The sequence below is a fragment of the Emydura macquarii genome, unplaced genomic scaffold, assembly GCF_026122565.2.
Source record: "Emydura macquarii macquarii isolate MOO-44397 ecotype Brisbane River unplaced genomic scaffold, CSIRO-AGI_Emac_v2 contig_1390, whole genome shotgun sequence".
NCBI classification, from domain to species: Eukaryota; Metazoa; Chordata; order Testudines; family Chelidae; genus Emydura; species Emydura macquarii.
Genome location: NW_027131527.1, coordinates 2,826,166 through 2,842,568, shown reverse-complemented (window position 1 = coordinate 2,842,568; position 16,403 = coordinate 2,826,166). Strand labels below are relative to the sequence as shown.

Sequence of the window (16,403 nt, the reverse complement as noted above, 5' to 3'; positions counted from 1 at the left end):
TAAGTGTTTGCAGGATCAGGTCTTTAAGACTGTTGATGTGGAATCATTTAGTAGGGAGTTTAGATTTCAAATTGTTAGTAACCCATGGATTATAGAAACAACCTTCTACTCTGATGTATGTGGTATCATTCCAGAGACATGCACTGCTGGGATTCAAGTCGGTCAGCCTTCTCAGATTTCCTATGCTAGAGTCAGAATAACTTACTTAAGCTTATTAGTTAAATGTGACTCCAGTACTTGACTGGAGTAGTCATACAGCTTTGGTCTGCCTAATACTTATCCTAGGACAGATAGTGCAGGCCCAGTGTTCCAGGGTTGAATGCAGACCTTCAGCCTGCCTCTTTGTGCCCATGTCTAACTGATGGGGAGGCACAGGACCTTTTTCAGTAACTTCAGAATAGTTTTTGAGAATTGAAAGGATTTCCATCGCTTGGGTTCAGATATTCTCTTATGCAGGAAAAATGTGTGTTGGGGAGGGGGAAAGGGGAGATGACTGGAAACTGAATTCCCACTAAAATGTTTCTTCCCATCTGACCCCCTCCAAATGAGGTGGATGTTGCATGGGAGGCTGTGTCATAAAGGAGGAGCTTCTACATAACCTGCAGCATCAATGAGCATCAGATGAAAAAACTCATAATGGACTAAATGTAAATCTTGGATTAAAAAGTGGTGACGGTCTTTGCCTGGCACCATTTTTAAAGGGACAGATGCCAAACAGGTGGCGGGTGTGGTAATGGTAGTAGTCCCCTGGATACAAGTAGCCTGATGGGCAGAACTCCTATGGTCAGTGACATCTGGTTGAAAGATGAGCTCATTTTCTCTGGTTTCCCTAAATCCTATGCATTTCGGGAAGGAAATTTTAATAATGAACTCCCCCAAACTACTGAGTGAGTTGACAAAATATGAATCTGTAAAAAGACTGAGAAAGAGAAATGGGATGAGTAAAGGGGAGAGCAGAGTAAAAAGGAGTGAAGGAACAGTGCAACTGTGTACTCAAGAAAAGTTAATGTTAAGTCTACAAACTGAATTCCTCTTGTGAATGAATAAGCTTCTAAAAGTAGTGGGCAGTTGCCGCTAGCTTATAAATTGCATGAATGGCAAATAAGAGCTTCAAGAAAAAATCATATTTTGGAAAAACATATCCATCCTGTTTTATGCCTAGCCAAAATGGTGCGTTTAAAACATGTTGGGTGGCTGGAGATGAAACAAAGCATTCTAAGGAATTAGAGAAGTGTTGTTTTGCTTCATCAAATTTAATGGGTGTAGATGAGGGAGAGAGGGAGGGAAGAGAACAGTTTGTTGCACTAACAAGTTGCTTTGATTTACAAAGAACATTAGAGGCTGTAGAGCCCAGAGGCTCTTAAAACACCCAGTCTAAACAGCAAATAACACTTTGTGTCGGCTCCAGCCACTAAATTGATAACACCTGGCCCTAGGATTTCAGTGTTTCACAAATATTGAATATTACTAAACCCCAGTGATGTGGGGTGCAGTATCCCCATTTTACAGACAGGAATGCTCAGGCACAGAGGGATTGTCTGGGTTACCGAAGTCTATGTTAGACCCAGGAATGGAACCCTTTTGACACATGGGCTTGCCTGGGCTGCTATACATAGGGACGGAACTTAGTTACTGTTGTGTGTGTGTTTGCACCAGTAGGGCCTCCCTTCCACTCCAGAGGCACTGTGAGAAGAGAGTAGCTGTAACTTGCATTTGGAGCCTCTTGGAGCATTGTGGGCTGAGGCTAGCTTGGGATATGCCTAGTCAGTGCATCCTGTCCTCTCTCCTGTCGGCATGGCCCACTTTTGGGACTGGCATGGCCCAATGCACAGACTTTCTAACTCTGGTTACTACACCATTGGTTACATGGACAATCAAATCTGTTAGCTGTAAAACAGTTTAGAGAATTCTGCCTCCCACTTGGTCAATATTGTTCTGACTTTCTGTAGCCCATCTGTTTGGGCTCTGGTTCCACTAGGGAAAAATGAAGCCTTTCTAACTTTTCAGGGTTTTTCTTTAAATAGAGATTAATAGTTGGCCTTGTGAGACTGTATTGCAATTAAATTCCACATCATGGCATTTACTTTCTAAAAATACCATCTATTTGAAAACAATCACAATTGACTATTTTGGTTTCCAGTAATGTAGTTGCATCATCTTCCTATTTCAACAATGAGGACAAGTTGTGTGGTAGTTCTGTATTTGGCAAAGGGTTTAAATGTGATGGCTGATGTGATACTTTGCTGTAAGGCTTCAGTGCAGCAGGGTGGTTTTTCTGATGATGGATTTTATTTTTTAAATAATCAGGCTCTAATATCCAGGACACTAGATCAGGCATTTTTGTTTAATTAAATTCATTTTTGTTTTAGACTTTTAAAACAAAAATCTTGCCATAGAATTTCCCGAGTCTGGCTAACTCAGGAGAGAGAGGGGAAGTATTAACACTTTTTTTCAGTCCGGTGATGGAAATCAGAGGTGAAACAGACTTACTAGGCAGACCCCTGATGATGCAGGATTGCTCTTTTGATGCAGGATTCTTTTTCTTTTCTTTTCTTTTCTTTTCTTTTCTTTTCTTTTCTTTTCTTTTCTTTTCTTTTCTTTTCTTTTCTTTTCTTTTCTTTTCGCATAATATTCAAATTTTATCCTGTTATTCTGCTATCCACTTCTGTCGTCATCAAAGCATTTAATGATGTGTGCCAACATACTTGCTTAAACTAGAAGAGCAATACTCTTTCCTCCGAAAGGGTACAGCTCAGGAACTTAGGTGGTAATGGAAAGAGAAGAAGGCGATTGTTGTTTTTTGTTTCTTATTCACTGCATTATTACATTTAAGTCAACATTTGTGTTTGTACCTCAAGGAGTGTGTATGTCTTGCCTGAGGAAATAAAGATAATATCAGAGAAGGGATTAGCTCCAAACTTGTTAAGTCATAATAACCAATTCCCCCTATAATTAAGTTCAAATGGTTATGATTAATTTGGAAGGGATTGGACTAGAAGACCTCTTGAGGTCCCTTCCAGTCCTATGATTCTATTATTTGAATAGGACTAATTGATGCAAATAGGTGGATCTTTTGTTTGTGACATTTTGACTTTTGAAACGAGTATCCTCATAAAATATGCCCCACAGCCATTTAGATTACCCTGAAATCACAGCTCTGAAGTCCAGTTGCCTGTGTAATATCTTGAGATGCTGAGAAAAGAGCCCAATCCTGTTCTCATTCAGACAAAACTCTAATGGTAGTTGATAAGACCTGCTTGAGTGAACAGTTGAAGGATTATACAGTAATATAATTAAAGAAATCTACCTATTTTATTAATCAAGGCTTTCAGATATAGAGCTTATATATGCCATAATAGAACTTTCCTGGTTATATATCTGTGAATGTTTGCCTGCATTAACATCATAGGTAAATGGACTGAATGGATAATGTTATACTCTTAGCAATGTTCTACTTTTTAGATTTCGCTAAAATAGGCAGCCAACGCATCTTCACCCCCCAAAAAAACGATTATTTTTCATTTTGAAATGCCCATCTGATTGAGGAAGGTCATGACAGGTCATCTTTATTTTTAAGATTAGCACCATGACATTTGTATTTCATTCTTCAGAAAGTAATGGAAAGGTCTATAACATGGCAGAAATCAAGATCTTAGAAATCAAAGAGCAATAATAGTTTACATTTAGCCAGTGTCATGGAGTTGCCACAGAACTTGAGCGGAGCGGGAGGAAGGGGATACACAGCAATGTATATGTAATCTTATCTGAAATGCATGTGGCAGCCAAAGATGTCACAGAAGGATCTCACAAAACTGGGTGACTGGGCAACTAAATGGCAGATGAAATTCAGTGTTTGACAAAAGCAAAGTATTGCATACTGGAAAACATAATCTCAACTGTACATACAAAATATGGTATCTAAAGTATCAGTTACCACTCAAGAAAGAGATTTTGGAGTCATTGTGGCTAGTTCTCTGAAAAACATCCTCTCAAGGTGCAGCAGCAGTCACAAAAGCTAATAATGTTAGGAACCATTAGGAAAAGAGAGATAACAAGACAGTAAATATGATAATGCCACTGTATAAAATCATGGTACACCCATGCTAGGAATACTGTGTGCTGTTCTTGTCGTCCCATCTCAAAAAAGATGTATTAGAAATGGAAAGGGAAGGGCAACAAGAATGATTAAGGGTATGGAACAACTTCCCCATGAGGAGGGATTAAGACTGGGACTTGTCACATTAGGAAAAAGACAACTTAGAGGGGATGTGATAGAAGTCTCTAAAATCATGAATGGTGTGGAGAAAGTTATTTATCTCTTCGCATAACGCAAGAACTAGGGGGTCAATCAATGAAATTAATAGGCAGCAGGTTAAAACAAAAGGAAGTACTTCACACAACAAACCTGTGGGATTTATTTCCAGGGGATATTGTGAAAGCCAAAGTTATGATTGGGTTAAAAAAAGAATGAAATAAACTCATGGAGGGTCAATCAATGGCTATTAGCCAAGATGGTCAGGGATGCACCCCATGTTCTGGGTGTCCCTAAGCCTTTGACTGCCAGATGCTGGGACTGGATGACCTGGGATGGATTGCTTCATAATTACCCCTGTTCTCTTCATTCCCTCTGAAGCATCTGGCATTGGTCACTGTCGAAAGACAAGATACTAGGTTAGATGGACCATTGGTCTAACCCAATATTGCCATTCTTATGTTGCCATATTCATTGTCACATGCAAAGTTACTACTTTTTGAATCATGGATTTTATTTGGTCTAATAAAGCGATTTTCTTTCTTCCCTCCCTTTTTCTCTTCATCCCTCTTCTCTGCAACCTTGTCCAGTCTTGGGATTTATTTTTCCGAAATGCCAGCGCTGGGGGTCCTCCTGGACAAGTTTGCCAGAAACATTTACAGGACCTTTCAAAAAGCAGAGCACTATTGTTTCAGAGCCATGGATTGGTAAAGACACCAGGTAAAGCTGAAAAACTGGTTGAGGACCACCTGGCTGTGCAGTCATTGATCAGAGCATATCAAGTAAGTGTACTATTGCTACATAGCATTATATAGGGGAGGGAGTTTCCTTTTAGAAGTACTTTGCACATATTAACTGATTGTTTTCTTGTGCTTCCCCAGTCTTTCTGATTCCATTTGTTGTTTTTTATGTCTTGACTGTAAGCTCTTTGGTGCAGTCATTCTTTTTGCACTGTTTGTACAATGTGTGGTTCAGGGAGGTTCAGGTCTATAATGGAGTCCCTAAGGATACTGCAATATATGATTGATCCCCTTAACACTTTTAAGAGACAGATAAGTTTATCCCAGCTGTCCAGACTGGGACCCATAGAAGTTAAGTGACAGTACTGCAATGGGTGTCAATATCAGAGCAGGAACAATTTAATTAATCTTGGTTCTTTTATTTCACTCAGCACTGTGGAAATGTAGCACTTTAGTGTTTTGCCTTTTCATCAAGGAAACCATGCTACATAAAACAGCTGATCTTCAGTTATACCTGCTCATCTGACTGGAGGCATGGATTCCCAATCATGTGGCATTTATGTCAGGTTAGGAGGCCAGATGTGGAGCTGTTGTTCTTCAGTTGGCTATTTGACTGTGTTAAGAGGAGAAGGGTATTTGGGCCCTGTTAAATTAAGCAAACCAGCTGACCACTTCTGTGCATTTCAGTTGATCTAGATGGAGAACTGAGTAAGAATAAAGAAATGTTCTCAAATCCATTTGTTTCACTGGAGCTGATTTTTTCCTGGGTAACAAGTGATAATACAATCCATTGTAAAACAGTTGCGTGTTGTGCAGTAGCCTAATCTGCAGTTTAATGAATGTCTTAATATTTCATGAAGGTATGTGCAGTGAAAGGAAATTCCTCCTTGTCCTCCACAATCTGCTTTTCTTTGTTGAAATCTGTTTTCAGACAAGGGAAAGCCACTGTGATCTGTCAGTTTTACTTTCTAGAAGCTCTGAATTCTAGAAATGGAAATGACTTTGGATGACCAAGCAAATTGTGAATCCTAATCACCTGTGAACACAAAAGTTGGAGAAAATAGTTTTGTGACTTCTTTAGGTTATTTCCCTTTCAGTTCATGCTATGGTGTCATTTGGTTGTATAGTAGCATCCTTGTCCCGATGCTAAATATGATCCAGTCCAAGTCTTTTTAAATTAACGCATACTGCAGTATGATAAATAGGTGAAAAGACCTATGTAAATAGTCATGTGATGGAAGTCACTTTAAAAGAAATAATCTATGCAGAAAACGTGGCCATTTCCACACCAGCCTGTTGTTCCATCACTTGTTGTGTGAAATCTATAAGATAATTTTGTTGAAGTAACAGCAAGAATTACAGAATATTTGGCTGCTTTGATGTTTTGCTTAAAAAAAAAAAAGTGTGTGTGGGGGGGAGGCAAGCCATTGGAAGCAAAATAACCCAGAGAACACAACTTCCCTTTATTTGGGACTATGTATTCTCTGACTTAATTGATGGACTTAGAGATGTTTTTGCATGTTGTAAGCATCTACATCTCCATGAAAAAATAATGAAAAAGGGATTATTTAAGGCATCTAGGTGATTTTTAAATGTATCTAATCCTTTTTATAAATTGTGTTGAAGGGATGCTATCAATTTGTAAATGCCTCTTTGTCAGATTATGAAATATAATGGAGAACAATATAAAACTTTGATTTCTTGGACTTGCCAGTTTTGTGCTTTTTTGCAGTAGACTGCTTTGTGGCCCTTCTATTGGTAAGTCCAATCAATGCACTGCTTTTTCTAATATTGAGCTCTGGATTCTGTGAAGGAGGACTTAATACAAAATCAGAGAGTAATTTAGGTTAAGAAGAAGAATCCGTCTCCCTCCTCCCTCACTCCCCCCCAAAAAACCCACTAAAATGTTTCCAGGTAAACTTCATGATTTCTCTCATAATATAATTATCAGATATAAGTGTCCTTATCTTTCCATAAAGCATAAATCTAAGGCGTGTGCTTCTGATAGTCTGTACTTGAATTTATGCAAACTACTAACATACCTGGATGTTGACAAGGATGATTTCTGTATTAATATGTTCTTATTTTGTTGTTGCCACACTCTGAAACCAATGTGGGGAGGAGGAGAAAGTTTTGGATCTTTGTTGTGATCACATTAAACTTCATCCTCTTTCTCGTCTCAGCCGCTGGCCCCCCTCCTCCGTGCAACTGCTCTGTCATGAGTATTTATGCCTAAATTCAAGTGAGAGGCTGAAAGGGGGAACTGTTTTAAGATCTTGATTGGGATTATGTTTAGGTGTGAAGATGAATTAGAGCTAGTATTTATGTTCTGTTTCAATTACTCCCAAATCTTATTGTTTGCGTGAAATTTTGGGCAAAAATAGTAGAAATCTCTCAAGAACAGTTAAGTAGGAGATTTTTACCATCTTTGACTGAAATCTTGCAAGAAATATTATTGCAAGAATTTCACCCATATGTGAACTGAAAAATATCAGATTGTTCAAATTTTGGAATCCAGTGCAAAATTATAAAGTGGGTTTTGATCCTGAGTTTTGAATTGAAGTGTTCCTGCCGCAGGCAATTTGAAGGGCTCATATTTGAGGCTTTTGTGTTTTGCCCTTCTGTATTAGTGCAGGGTATTAGTTCTTTGTGGGTGACACACAATTCCATTAAAATGATTGATTAAAATGCCTTATATTGTGATTAATTATAGAACCTTACTTAATATTTACTAAATTACAATGCTATATTAACCGTTAATTTTAATGTAGTTCATGGAAATGCCTCATCACTTTTTCTTTCTTTCCCTGTAACTTTGAATGACTCTCTAAAATATGCTTTTGTACAGACCGTTCCCAGCATGATTTCCCGAAAACAATTGCATCGGGTTACCCTGGGTTTGAGTTTTGCCCTCACTGACACAGCAGTGAGTAAGAGCTGATTCTAAACACAGGCTGAACTTCGGTGTGTTCTCAAGAAATCATTTGGGTTCTTTACTTTAAAAAAAGATGTATGCAGAGAATAATAAAATAGAAGAAACAGACTGCTTCCATGTCATCTTCTGTTGTATCTTACTATTTCAAACTGCGGTTTTCAAACTATGTTGGGTGGAATGGCTGAAGCAGCCCTTCCTAATGGTCTGTAGAATAGAACAATTGGGGGAGCCACCTGATTTTGAAGGCATAGAAGCAATGGAGCTTAAATTGGTTGCTTGGAGTTGTTATAGGTTTCCTCGTCACCCTGTTAAAGGAAAATTCCATCTGATAACATTAAAACACCTTTGAAAAGAATTGCCTTCTGTGCATTCACCCGTGCACTGGTATGTAAAGTATTAACTCATTTCAGAACACACTGTGAATTTGTATGCATTATTGCTCTTCACACAGCACTCTAACCATTTTTTGTCCATATCAATAATTTTTCTTATTTTTAATATTAATCTTGCAAACCAGGAATACCATCAGACTTGTGATTCACATGCGTCCCTAAAAATAACGTGTCTTGAAACTGTTTTGCCGAGACTGGCAAATACTATTCAAAAGATAATCAAAGTGTGGTGCAGAAGTACTTTAAATCTCTTTTGACATCTACTGTCACTGCATGTAACAATTAAATGTTTTTAGCCAGATGGCTTTTTGTGATATTTTTACTGTTACACCTAACATGATTTATGTTATGCTGTCTTGGAATAGTTATGTTACAAATATTAATTAACAAGATAATTAAAATGTTAATATCCATAAAGAATTTGCTGTTTCCCTTTGCCTTTATTACTTCCCTCTTTCCTGAATTTTATGCAGTTGATCAGGATAAAACCTTTAAATGGTAGAAAATAAAAGTAATATCCAGTGGAAACATGTTCAGAGGCTCAATTTTGCAAGCTCTACCTACAGGGCCTATTGCTTACTATGCTGAGTTCTGATGAGATTATTCGCAGTAGTAAGCACTAGGTTTGGTCAGAAGTGTTTGCTGGATTGGGTCCTGAAGATGAAATCCTAGTCTTAATCAGTGAATTTTGCTACTTCAGTTAGATCAGGATTTGGCCTTTAGAATATTACTTTTCAGTACCTGGGAATGGCTTAAAAAATGTTATCTTACCATGTGAGATACCAGCATGACTTTTTGGAAATGTAATCCTAGCCCAGTGGAGGATGGATGTACTCTGTGGTGAAGAAGGGGAGGAAGCACTGTTGAGCTAGGAAATTGCTATATCCCTCTAATGGATCCTGCTGAAAGCTGGCATCTTCTTGCTTTAGGAAGTCAGACTCAAAGGGCAGGAAGAGGGGTAGCAGAAGCTGAAATTTTCAGTTTGTGTCCAGACACTCTCAAGAAAACTGGGCACAAAAGGGCGCGCTTGCTTTTTTGCACCATTTTGGCTGATGTACAAGAGGATTTCTCTTAATTTACTTGTAAATGGTTCTGGGGAGAATTAAAAACACACAGCAAAAAAAATCTTCTTGTACAATCTAAAAATATATATCTTTCTTGTTTTATTAGCAGGAGTTCCTAGTCAGCAGTGTCCCTGTTTAGAAACGGTACAATGGACTTTTACCTTCTTGTTTAGTTTTCTACTTTAAAGCTTTTAAAGACTGCGGCTCTGCTGCACTTAATGCATTCCCTGTCTTGAAAGCTTTTTTTTCTACCAGAATAATAAGCAAGTTAGTGTATCATGGCATCCTGGCTGGGTCATCAGTAGCAGAGATTGAACCTGGGTCCTCTGTTCATAAAAGCATGAACCTCTACTGCCTGAGCTAAAAGGCTCTGTTAGCCCAAAGGCAGTAGCAAATTCATGAACTTCCCATGTAGTCCAATGAGTACAGGGAGACTGCATGAGCATAAGTTATGTAAGCTTTTAATACATTAAATGACTCCTGCATCACTTTCCTAGTGACAGCATCCCAGCACCACTACCTCTTCCCCAAAATTGGGGCGGGGGAAGGAGGGTGGTTAGCAGTTGCCAGTTGTCAATGGCTCTAGTTTCAGACTCTCTCAGCTGAAAGTCCACACCATTCTTTTGTGCAACTCCCCTCCCCCCAACTCCTATTGCATGTCATTTCCATGAATTTGTATGCAGAGAGTAGTGTTTAGGAACCTTAAAATCCCACTTATTTTGCAGCAAGGACGTGTGTGTATGTTAAACATTGATAAAAACAGTTGCAATAAATAATATTAATATAGATGTAGATGCATGGGAACTGTGGTGTTCCATGGAACTAGCCCTGGAGAGTGGGACCTTCTTTTGCAGGACAAGGGGAAATTTTACAGCTCTAGATCTGAGTCTCATAAATAAGATGGTCTCTAACCTGGCACTTTGGTATCGTGTTTATCATCTCTATAATATGCCTGACTTATGCCGAACCTATGAGCAAGAATCCCAGGTTTGCTTGCAAATGATGGATCTTTCACATGGCAGTTTCCAGACTTTCGTGACTTGTCAAATTTTAATTTTAAAAATTAAACACAGTCTTGAAGCTTTCAGCCATGAATGGTCCAACCTGTCATATGGGGTCAATTTGTATTCCTTTTGGCTTCATTCATCCTGGGAAATAATTAATATTCTGGAATCAAAACATGGTTTTTTCTATTATCTGGCTTTTTCTTAAGGAAGATGGTTGAGCTGGAAAGCAGACTTAATTTAAAAAAAAAAAAAAAAAAGAAAAGAAAAGCCTACACTGCTACAGCATTGAACCTGATTCCCCCCATTTGTATCTTGTAAATGAAATCAATGTGAAGTAGCAACTGAAGAAAAAATGTATATGCTATATCTAGCATTTTATATTGTAATAGCCAATGTTACCATTTATGCTGTGTATGAACCATGTGATCATCAAATAGACTTATGAGTACCGGGCACTTTATGTGTATGCATATAACTGCTGCAGAAATGAAATGCTGAATTTTCCTTTCTGGAATATGGAGTTATTTTTTAAACTAGTTTTATGCTAAAAAGCTGTATATAAAATAGCACCATTTTACAGATCATTTGACAGATCTGCTTTTTCCCAGAATTATAGCTGTTGATGCTAGTACCCCAAATGAGTTACTTTTACTACTTCTGTTAATACTCCAGAGCAAACTCAAGTAAGACAAGGTCACTGGGGGGAAGCAAAATGAATTCTTTGCATAGGGCTTCACTGCAGAGGAGATGAGGAAGATCCCCATACCGAGTCACTCTTTTTAGGTGACAAATCAGAGGAACTGCCCTAGATTGAGGTATCAGTAGGGAGTATTTTGGAGCAAATTGATAAAATAAACAGTAGTAAATCACCAGGACCACATGGTATTCTCCCAAGAATTCTGAAGGAACTCAAATATGAAATTGCAGAACTAACAACTGTTGTATGTTATCCATTGCTTAAATCAGCCTGTGTAGCAGATGACTGAAGGGTAGCTAATATAACACCTATTTTTAAAAACCACTCCAGAGGCAATCCTGGCATTTTAGGTTAGTAGACCTAATGTCAGTACTAGGCAGATTGGTTGAAACAAGTAAAGAACAAAAGTATCAGACCCATAGGTGAACACAACACATTTGGGAAGAGTCAACACAGCTTTGGTAAACAGAAATCATGCCTCACCAATCTATTAGAATTCTTTGAGGGTGTCGTCAAGCAGGCGCGCAAGGGAAATCCAGTTGATCTAGTGTATTTGGACTTTTAGAAAGCCTTCAACAAGTCCCTCACCAAAGGCTCTTAAGTAGAGTAAGGTCATGTGATAAGAGGGAAGGTCCTCTTCTGGCTCAGTAGTAACTGGGTAAAAGATAAGAAATAAAGGGTAGGAATAATTGATCAGTTTTCACGTGGAGAGAGGTAAACAGTGGGGTCCCCTGCTGTGGCCTGTGCTGTTCACCCCTTTTTCCAGATCATTTATGAATAATGTTGAACAGTGAAGTGGCCAAAAACACCAAAGTTTCTCAAGACTTAAGTCAAAAGCTGACTGCAATAAGTTACAAAAGGATCTTAATAAACAGAGTGAATGGGTAACAAAATAGCAGATGAATTCATTAAGTGTATAGTAATGCACATTGGAAAAAATAATCTCAACTATACATAGAAAATGATGGGGTCTAAATTACCTGTTAATTCCATGATCTTTCTTGAGTGGTTCCATGAAAACGTTTGCTCAATGTGCAGCAGCAATCAAAAAAGCTAACAATGTTAGGAACCATTAGGGCAGGGATAGGTAGTAAGACAGAAAATATCATAACGCTGCTATATAAATCCATGGTACACCCACACCTTGCATATTGTATGCAATTCTGGTCACCTTATCTCAAAGAAGATTTATTAAAATTGGAAAAGGTGTAGAGCAGGGCAACAAAAATGCCTAGGGGTATGGAACAACTTCCATACAAGGAGAGAGGCAAATACTGGGATTGTTCAGCTTGGAAAAAAGATGACTAAGGTGGCTATGAGAGAGGTCTATAAAATCATGAATGGTATGCAGAAAGTGAATAGATAAGTGTTATTTACCACCTTCACATAACACAAGAAGTAGGGGTCCCTGATGAAATTAATAGACAGCAGAGTTTAAAACAAACATAAGGAAGTACTTCACACAGTCAGTTTGTGGAACTAATAGCCATGGAATGTTGTGAAGGCCAAAAGTATAAGTGGGTTAAAAAAAGAATTAGATAAGTTCATGGAGGATAGATCCATCAATGGTTATTAGCCAAGATGGTCAGGTTCGCAACCCCATTCTGTGGCCCCAATTGCCAGAAACGTCTGTCCTGGCCACTGTCAATAGGAAAGGATGAAACCTGCGGAAGCCTGACTCTCATCTGCCTCCTTTGTTGGGAAATGTCTGCCCCAACTGTGACAAGATCTGTGGATCCCAGATTAGTTTTATTAGCCACCTGCAGAGCCACCTGCAATAACTGGCTATCATTTTATGGAAGACAGTCATCCTTGAACTCCAAAGGGTTGCTGACTACTACTGGGTTGGACCATTGGTCTGGCCCAGCGTGGCTGTTCACGTTTGTTTATGATGATTCCATGAGTGATTTGTGTGTTTTCCCTTTTGACTGATTTAGTTTATCATGATTTTTTTTTCTTGGCATTTCCTTCCTCTTTCCCCTTCCTATCTAATTGCACCCATTCAGATCCGTGGACACCATGTGGCTCAGCTGGATCCTCTAGGAATCTTGGACGCAGACTTGGATTCATTCGTTCCATCTGACTTGATCACTACAATTGATAAACTGGGTGAGAACTTCAAACTACTTATGTAAATCAATATATTTGGCCAGAGGCATGTCTTGTGGCACATTGTGTCCTCGAGTGAGAATCAATAGACAAGGTAACTACAACTGAGTGTTTTGTTTTTCTTAAGTAGGACAACTATTAATTAGTGAAATGTTAGTCTAACCCTGTGTATTATTTTATGATAAATCACTGTGGCTTTGCTTAGATTGTGGAACATTTTATGTGAATCTAACCAGAGACCACTTCTCAGGAAATCTGAAAATAGAACGTTCCCTCATTCTTGCACTACCTACTTTTACATGAGTTGATTTATTTGTAGAAGCAGCCGGAGCTCATTAGTGCGCTTGTTCCAAAGTTGAAGAGATCAAGCACGCTTTTAAAACGTTAGGGAATCAAGTGCAGATTGGCTGATGAGATGGTAATATAAAATGTGGATTTGGTAATTTGCACAGTTGTAAGAGGTTGGCTAAATCATTCCAGTGAAGCTTCTCCCTTCTTAGCTGGTTGCCACTGCATGATATGTTGTTGGAACTTTTATTCTGGGAGGGTATGGGGGCAAACTTAGGACAGTAGAATTAAGAATAAGTGCATAGTAAATTAACAGTTACTGTAATAAGGCACCATGGGCTGGGGTCCCCAAACTATGGCCCACGGGCTGCATCCGGCCTGCTGACATTTTGGCCGGCCTGCTGAGTCCGCCCCCCCCTCCCGGCCCCACCCCTCTCCCACGTGATGTGGGCCCAGTGCCCTAGCCAGGAGGAGCCGCTCTAGCCCACCATAAGAGCAAGACTGAGCGATAGGAGACGATCATATGCAGTACATGGTTTGGACTACATCTAAGGCGACTAATAGATATAGACATTTCTATAACTGCACATCACTATAGTTTGAGTGCTATGTAGCAGAGATCTTAACTGTCAACTGAATCAAATTCAAAATGCATCCAATACATAGTTCCATAAAGCCTAGTTTCTAATAATTATCATAGTCATATGGCCTTATTGTTATGACTTAAAGATATACTCCAAAAACCATACTGGCCCATAGTTTTTTTTAGAGAGTGATATTATAAACATGCTAAAAAATCTTAATACAATAGTTCAGTGGTTGATAGTTATTCCTTAATTAGTTCTGTGGAATAGCAGACAGTATAGATTGCTATGAATGAATCTTTTTGTGGATGATGCAGGAGCTACATATTTTTTTAAAATACTTTTTATGTAAGTTTTCTGACTAAATGAAGAGATGCCCACACTAGTGTCTTAGTCTTCTCAATATACATCCCATCTGCTTTGCTTAATTTGAAGTATGCCTGAACTGTATCTTATGAGGGAGGAAAAAAAAAAGATTGCAGGATTTTGAACATTGACCGTAAATCTTTGTCTTGAAGTTCTCTTAACGCTGTCTTAGAGAAATAATGTAGTGTGTCCTGGTTCTCCAGGAATTGCTTTAGCTTCCTTAGATGACATTTGTTTCAGAGATGAAGCAACATGATTATGTGATTCCCAATGTTTTGAAAATGTAGAGAAAAGTTAGAATAAACAGCACCTGCTAAAAAAGATCAACTTGCATTGGAACCTAAAATTTATCACCTTAGTTGTTTTAAAGGCAGGTAGGTAAATTGGATTGAATTTCTGATCTTTCTTTGATCAGGAGATCAAAAATATGGTGGAAAGAGTGGATAGCAGCATTCTAAGAAATATCTACTTATTTTACATCTGTAATCCTCTTGGCCCTACTGCCTTTCCCAGATCTGGTGATCCAGAGAGATGAGACTCTGGGCTTCCTTCTGTGATATAAAATCAATGCCGCTCTCAAGCCTATAAACTAAGGAGACATTTACACAGAGCATTGATTCTCTCTGGCTCCCCCCTTTTGGAATAAGGCCCTCCTTAATTTGAATGAAATGTCAACTAGAAAACCCAATGGACACTTACTGATTTTTAACGTGCTTTCAGTAATTTTATTTTCAAATACGGACATCCTGCAAATAGGTTTGATGAATTAAATCTTTGTGAGTTAAACAAGATAGAAATAATATGTAAATCAACCTGGTGAGACGGATGAAACTTGAAATTGCATGTTATAAAATCCCCCTTGCCACCTACCCTTCAGTACTTTGGTGGTTAGTTCTTTCTCTAGTGTCACGAGCACTGTCTGTAATAAAAATCCTTCCTAGCTTCTTATACTGTCGCAGATAAACCAGTCAGCTTCACTCAAGGCTTCTGTGTCTGTTTTAAGGTGAGTATTCAGTGCCTCAGCATTGTTCTTTCCCCAAATGAGGAGCTGCTGTTTTGGCAAAGGAGACTCTCCCTCAAATGGGACCATGCTTTTGTGTGCATGTGTGTGTGTGTATGTATGTTGGGAGCGGCCCTCATTTCCTCAATTTTGGGAAAGGGAGTTGATAGCAGAATTTCCTCCTCTAGCCCACCATCTCTTGGGAGCAGAGTGGAGCTGCACAATTCTGCTGTCTTTGAGTGTGTGAGGAGAGCTGGCCACCATTAGCCTGGCCACAAAACTTCTGAAAAAGAGCTCTGCAGTGCATATCCCCATTCCATGTATCCTCTGTTTACAATGTACACCAGCAGATGGTGTTAATTTGGTTAGAGTGGTGTGCCGGAGGAATGCTGCTAGCCAGTGATATTCTGTAGCTCTGCACTCCAAAGGCCAGTTAGATAAAACTCTGTAGGATTCCAGGCTAAAGAGGCCAAACGTAGTGTAGTTCTAATAAGAAATAGCTGAAGAATAAACCCAGCTCTAGCTTTGTTAGTCACGCATGAAACAGTGTAATTAATGATTCATTCTGGAGTGGCCGAACCTTTGTCATGTGCTGAGTCATTAGCGTAAAGCTAGGAGCCTAAACTGTCCAAGGATTTCTATTTTCTCTAGCAGATGCATTATTTGACCTGACTTTACCTTTGCTTCCCTCTTTGAAGTTTTTGGGTGTGTGTGTATGTGTTATTGAGACAGGAAGCTGTCCTGGTTTTCTCTTCTGTAGTCCTTTCTGCACCCCAGGATGGCAGCAAAAGGCTTGAGGACACTTTATAAAGGCCTGCACCTGCCCCGCACAGAGCTTTGCTGTGCACTGACACGAAAGCTCTGTGAGGAAGCAGAACTGGGTTGAGTTTAAAAACCAGGAAGTTTTGTAATATGTAAAGCTAACTGAGATGACTCCTCAGAACAGAGAGACTCCTAGGTTTCTGGATA

At 39.0% G+C, this 16,403-nt stretch overlaps 1 protein-coding gene across 3 annotated transcripts in view; it reads left to right on the top strand.

The window, feature by feature from the left end:
- The window catches only part of OGDHL (oxoglutarate dehydrogenase L), a 98,089-nt gene that overhangs the window by 19,090 nt on the left and 62,596 nt on the right, over nt 1-16,403 (top strand). For all 3 annotated transcript variants that reach the window (XM_067552470.1, XM_067552469.1, XM_067552472.1), the window contains exons 3-4: nt 4,843-5,034; nt 13,094-13,196. In XM_067552470.1, the coding sequence (XP_067408571.1) occupies nt 4,843-5,034; nt 13,094-13,196 (295 nt within the window). The remainder of the gene's footprint in view (nt 1-4,842; nt 5,035-13,093; nt 13,197-16,403) is intronic.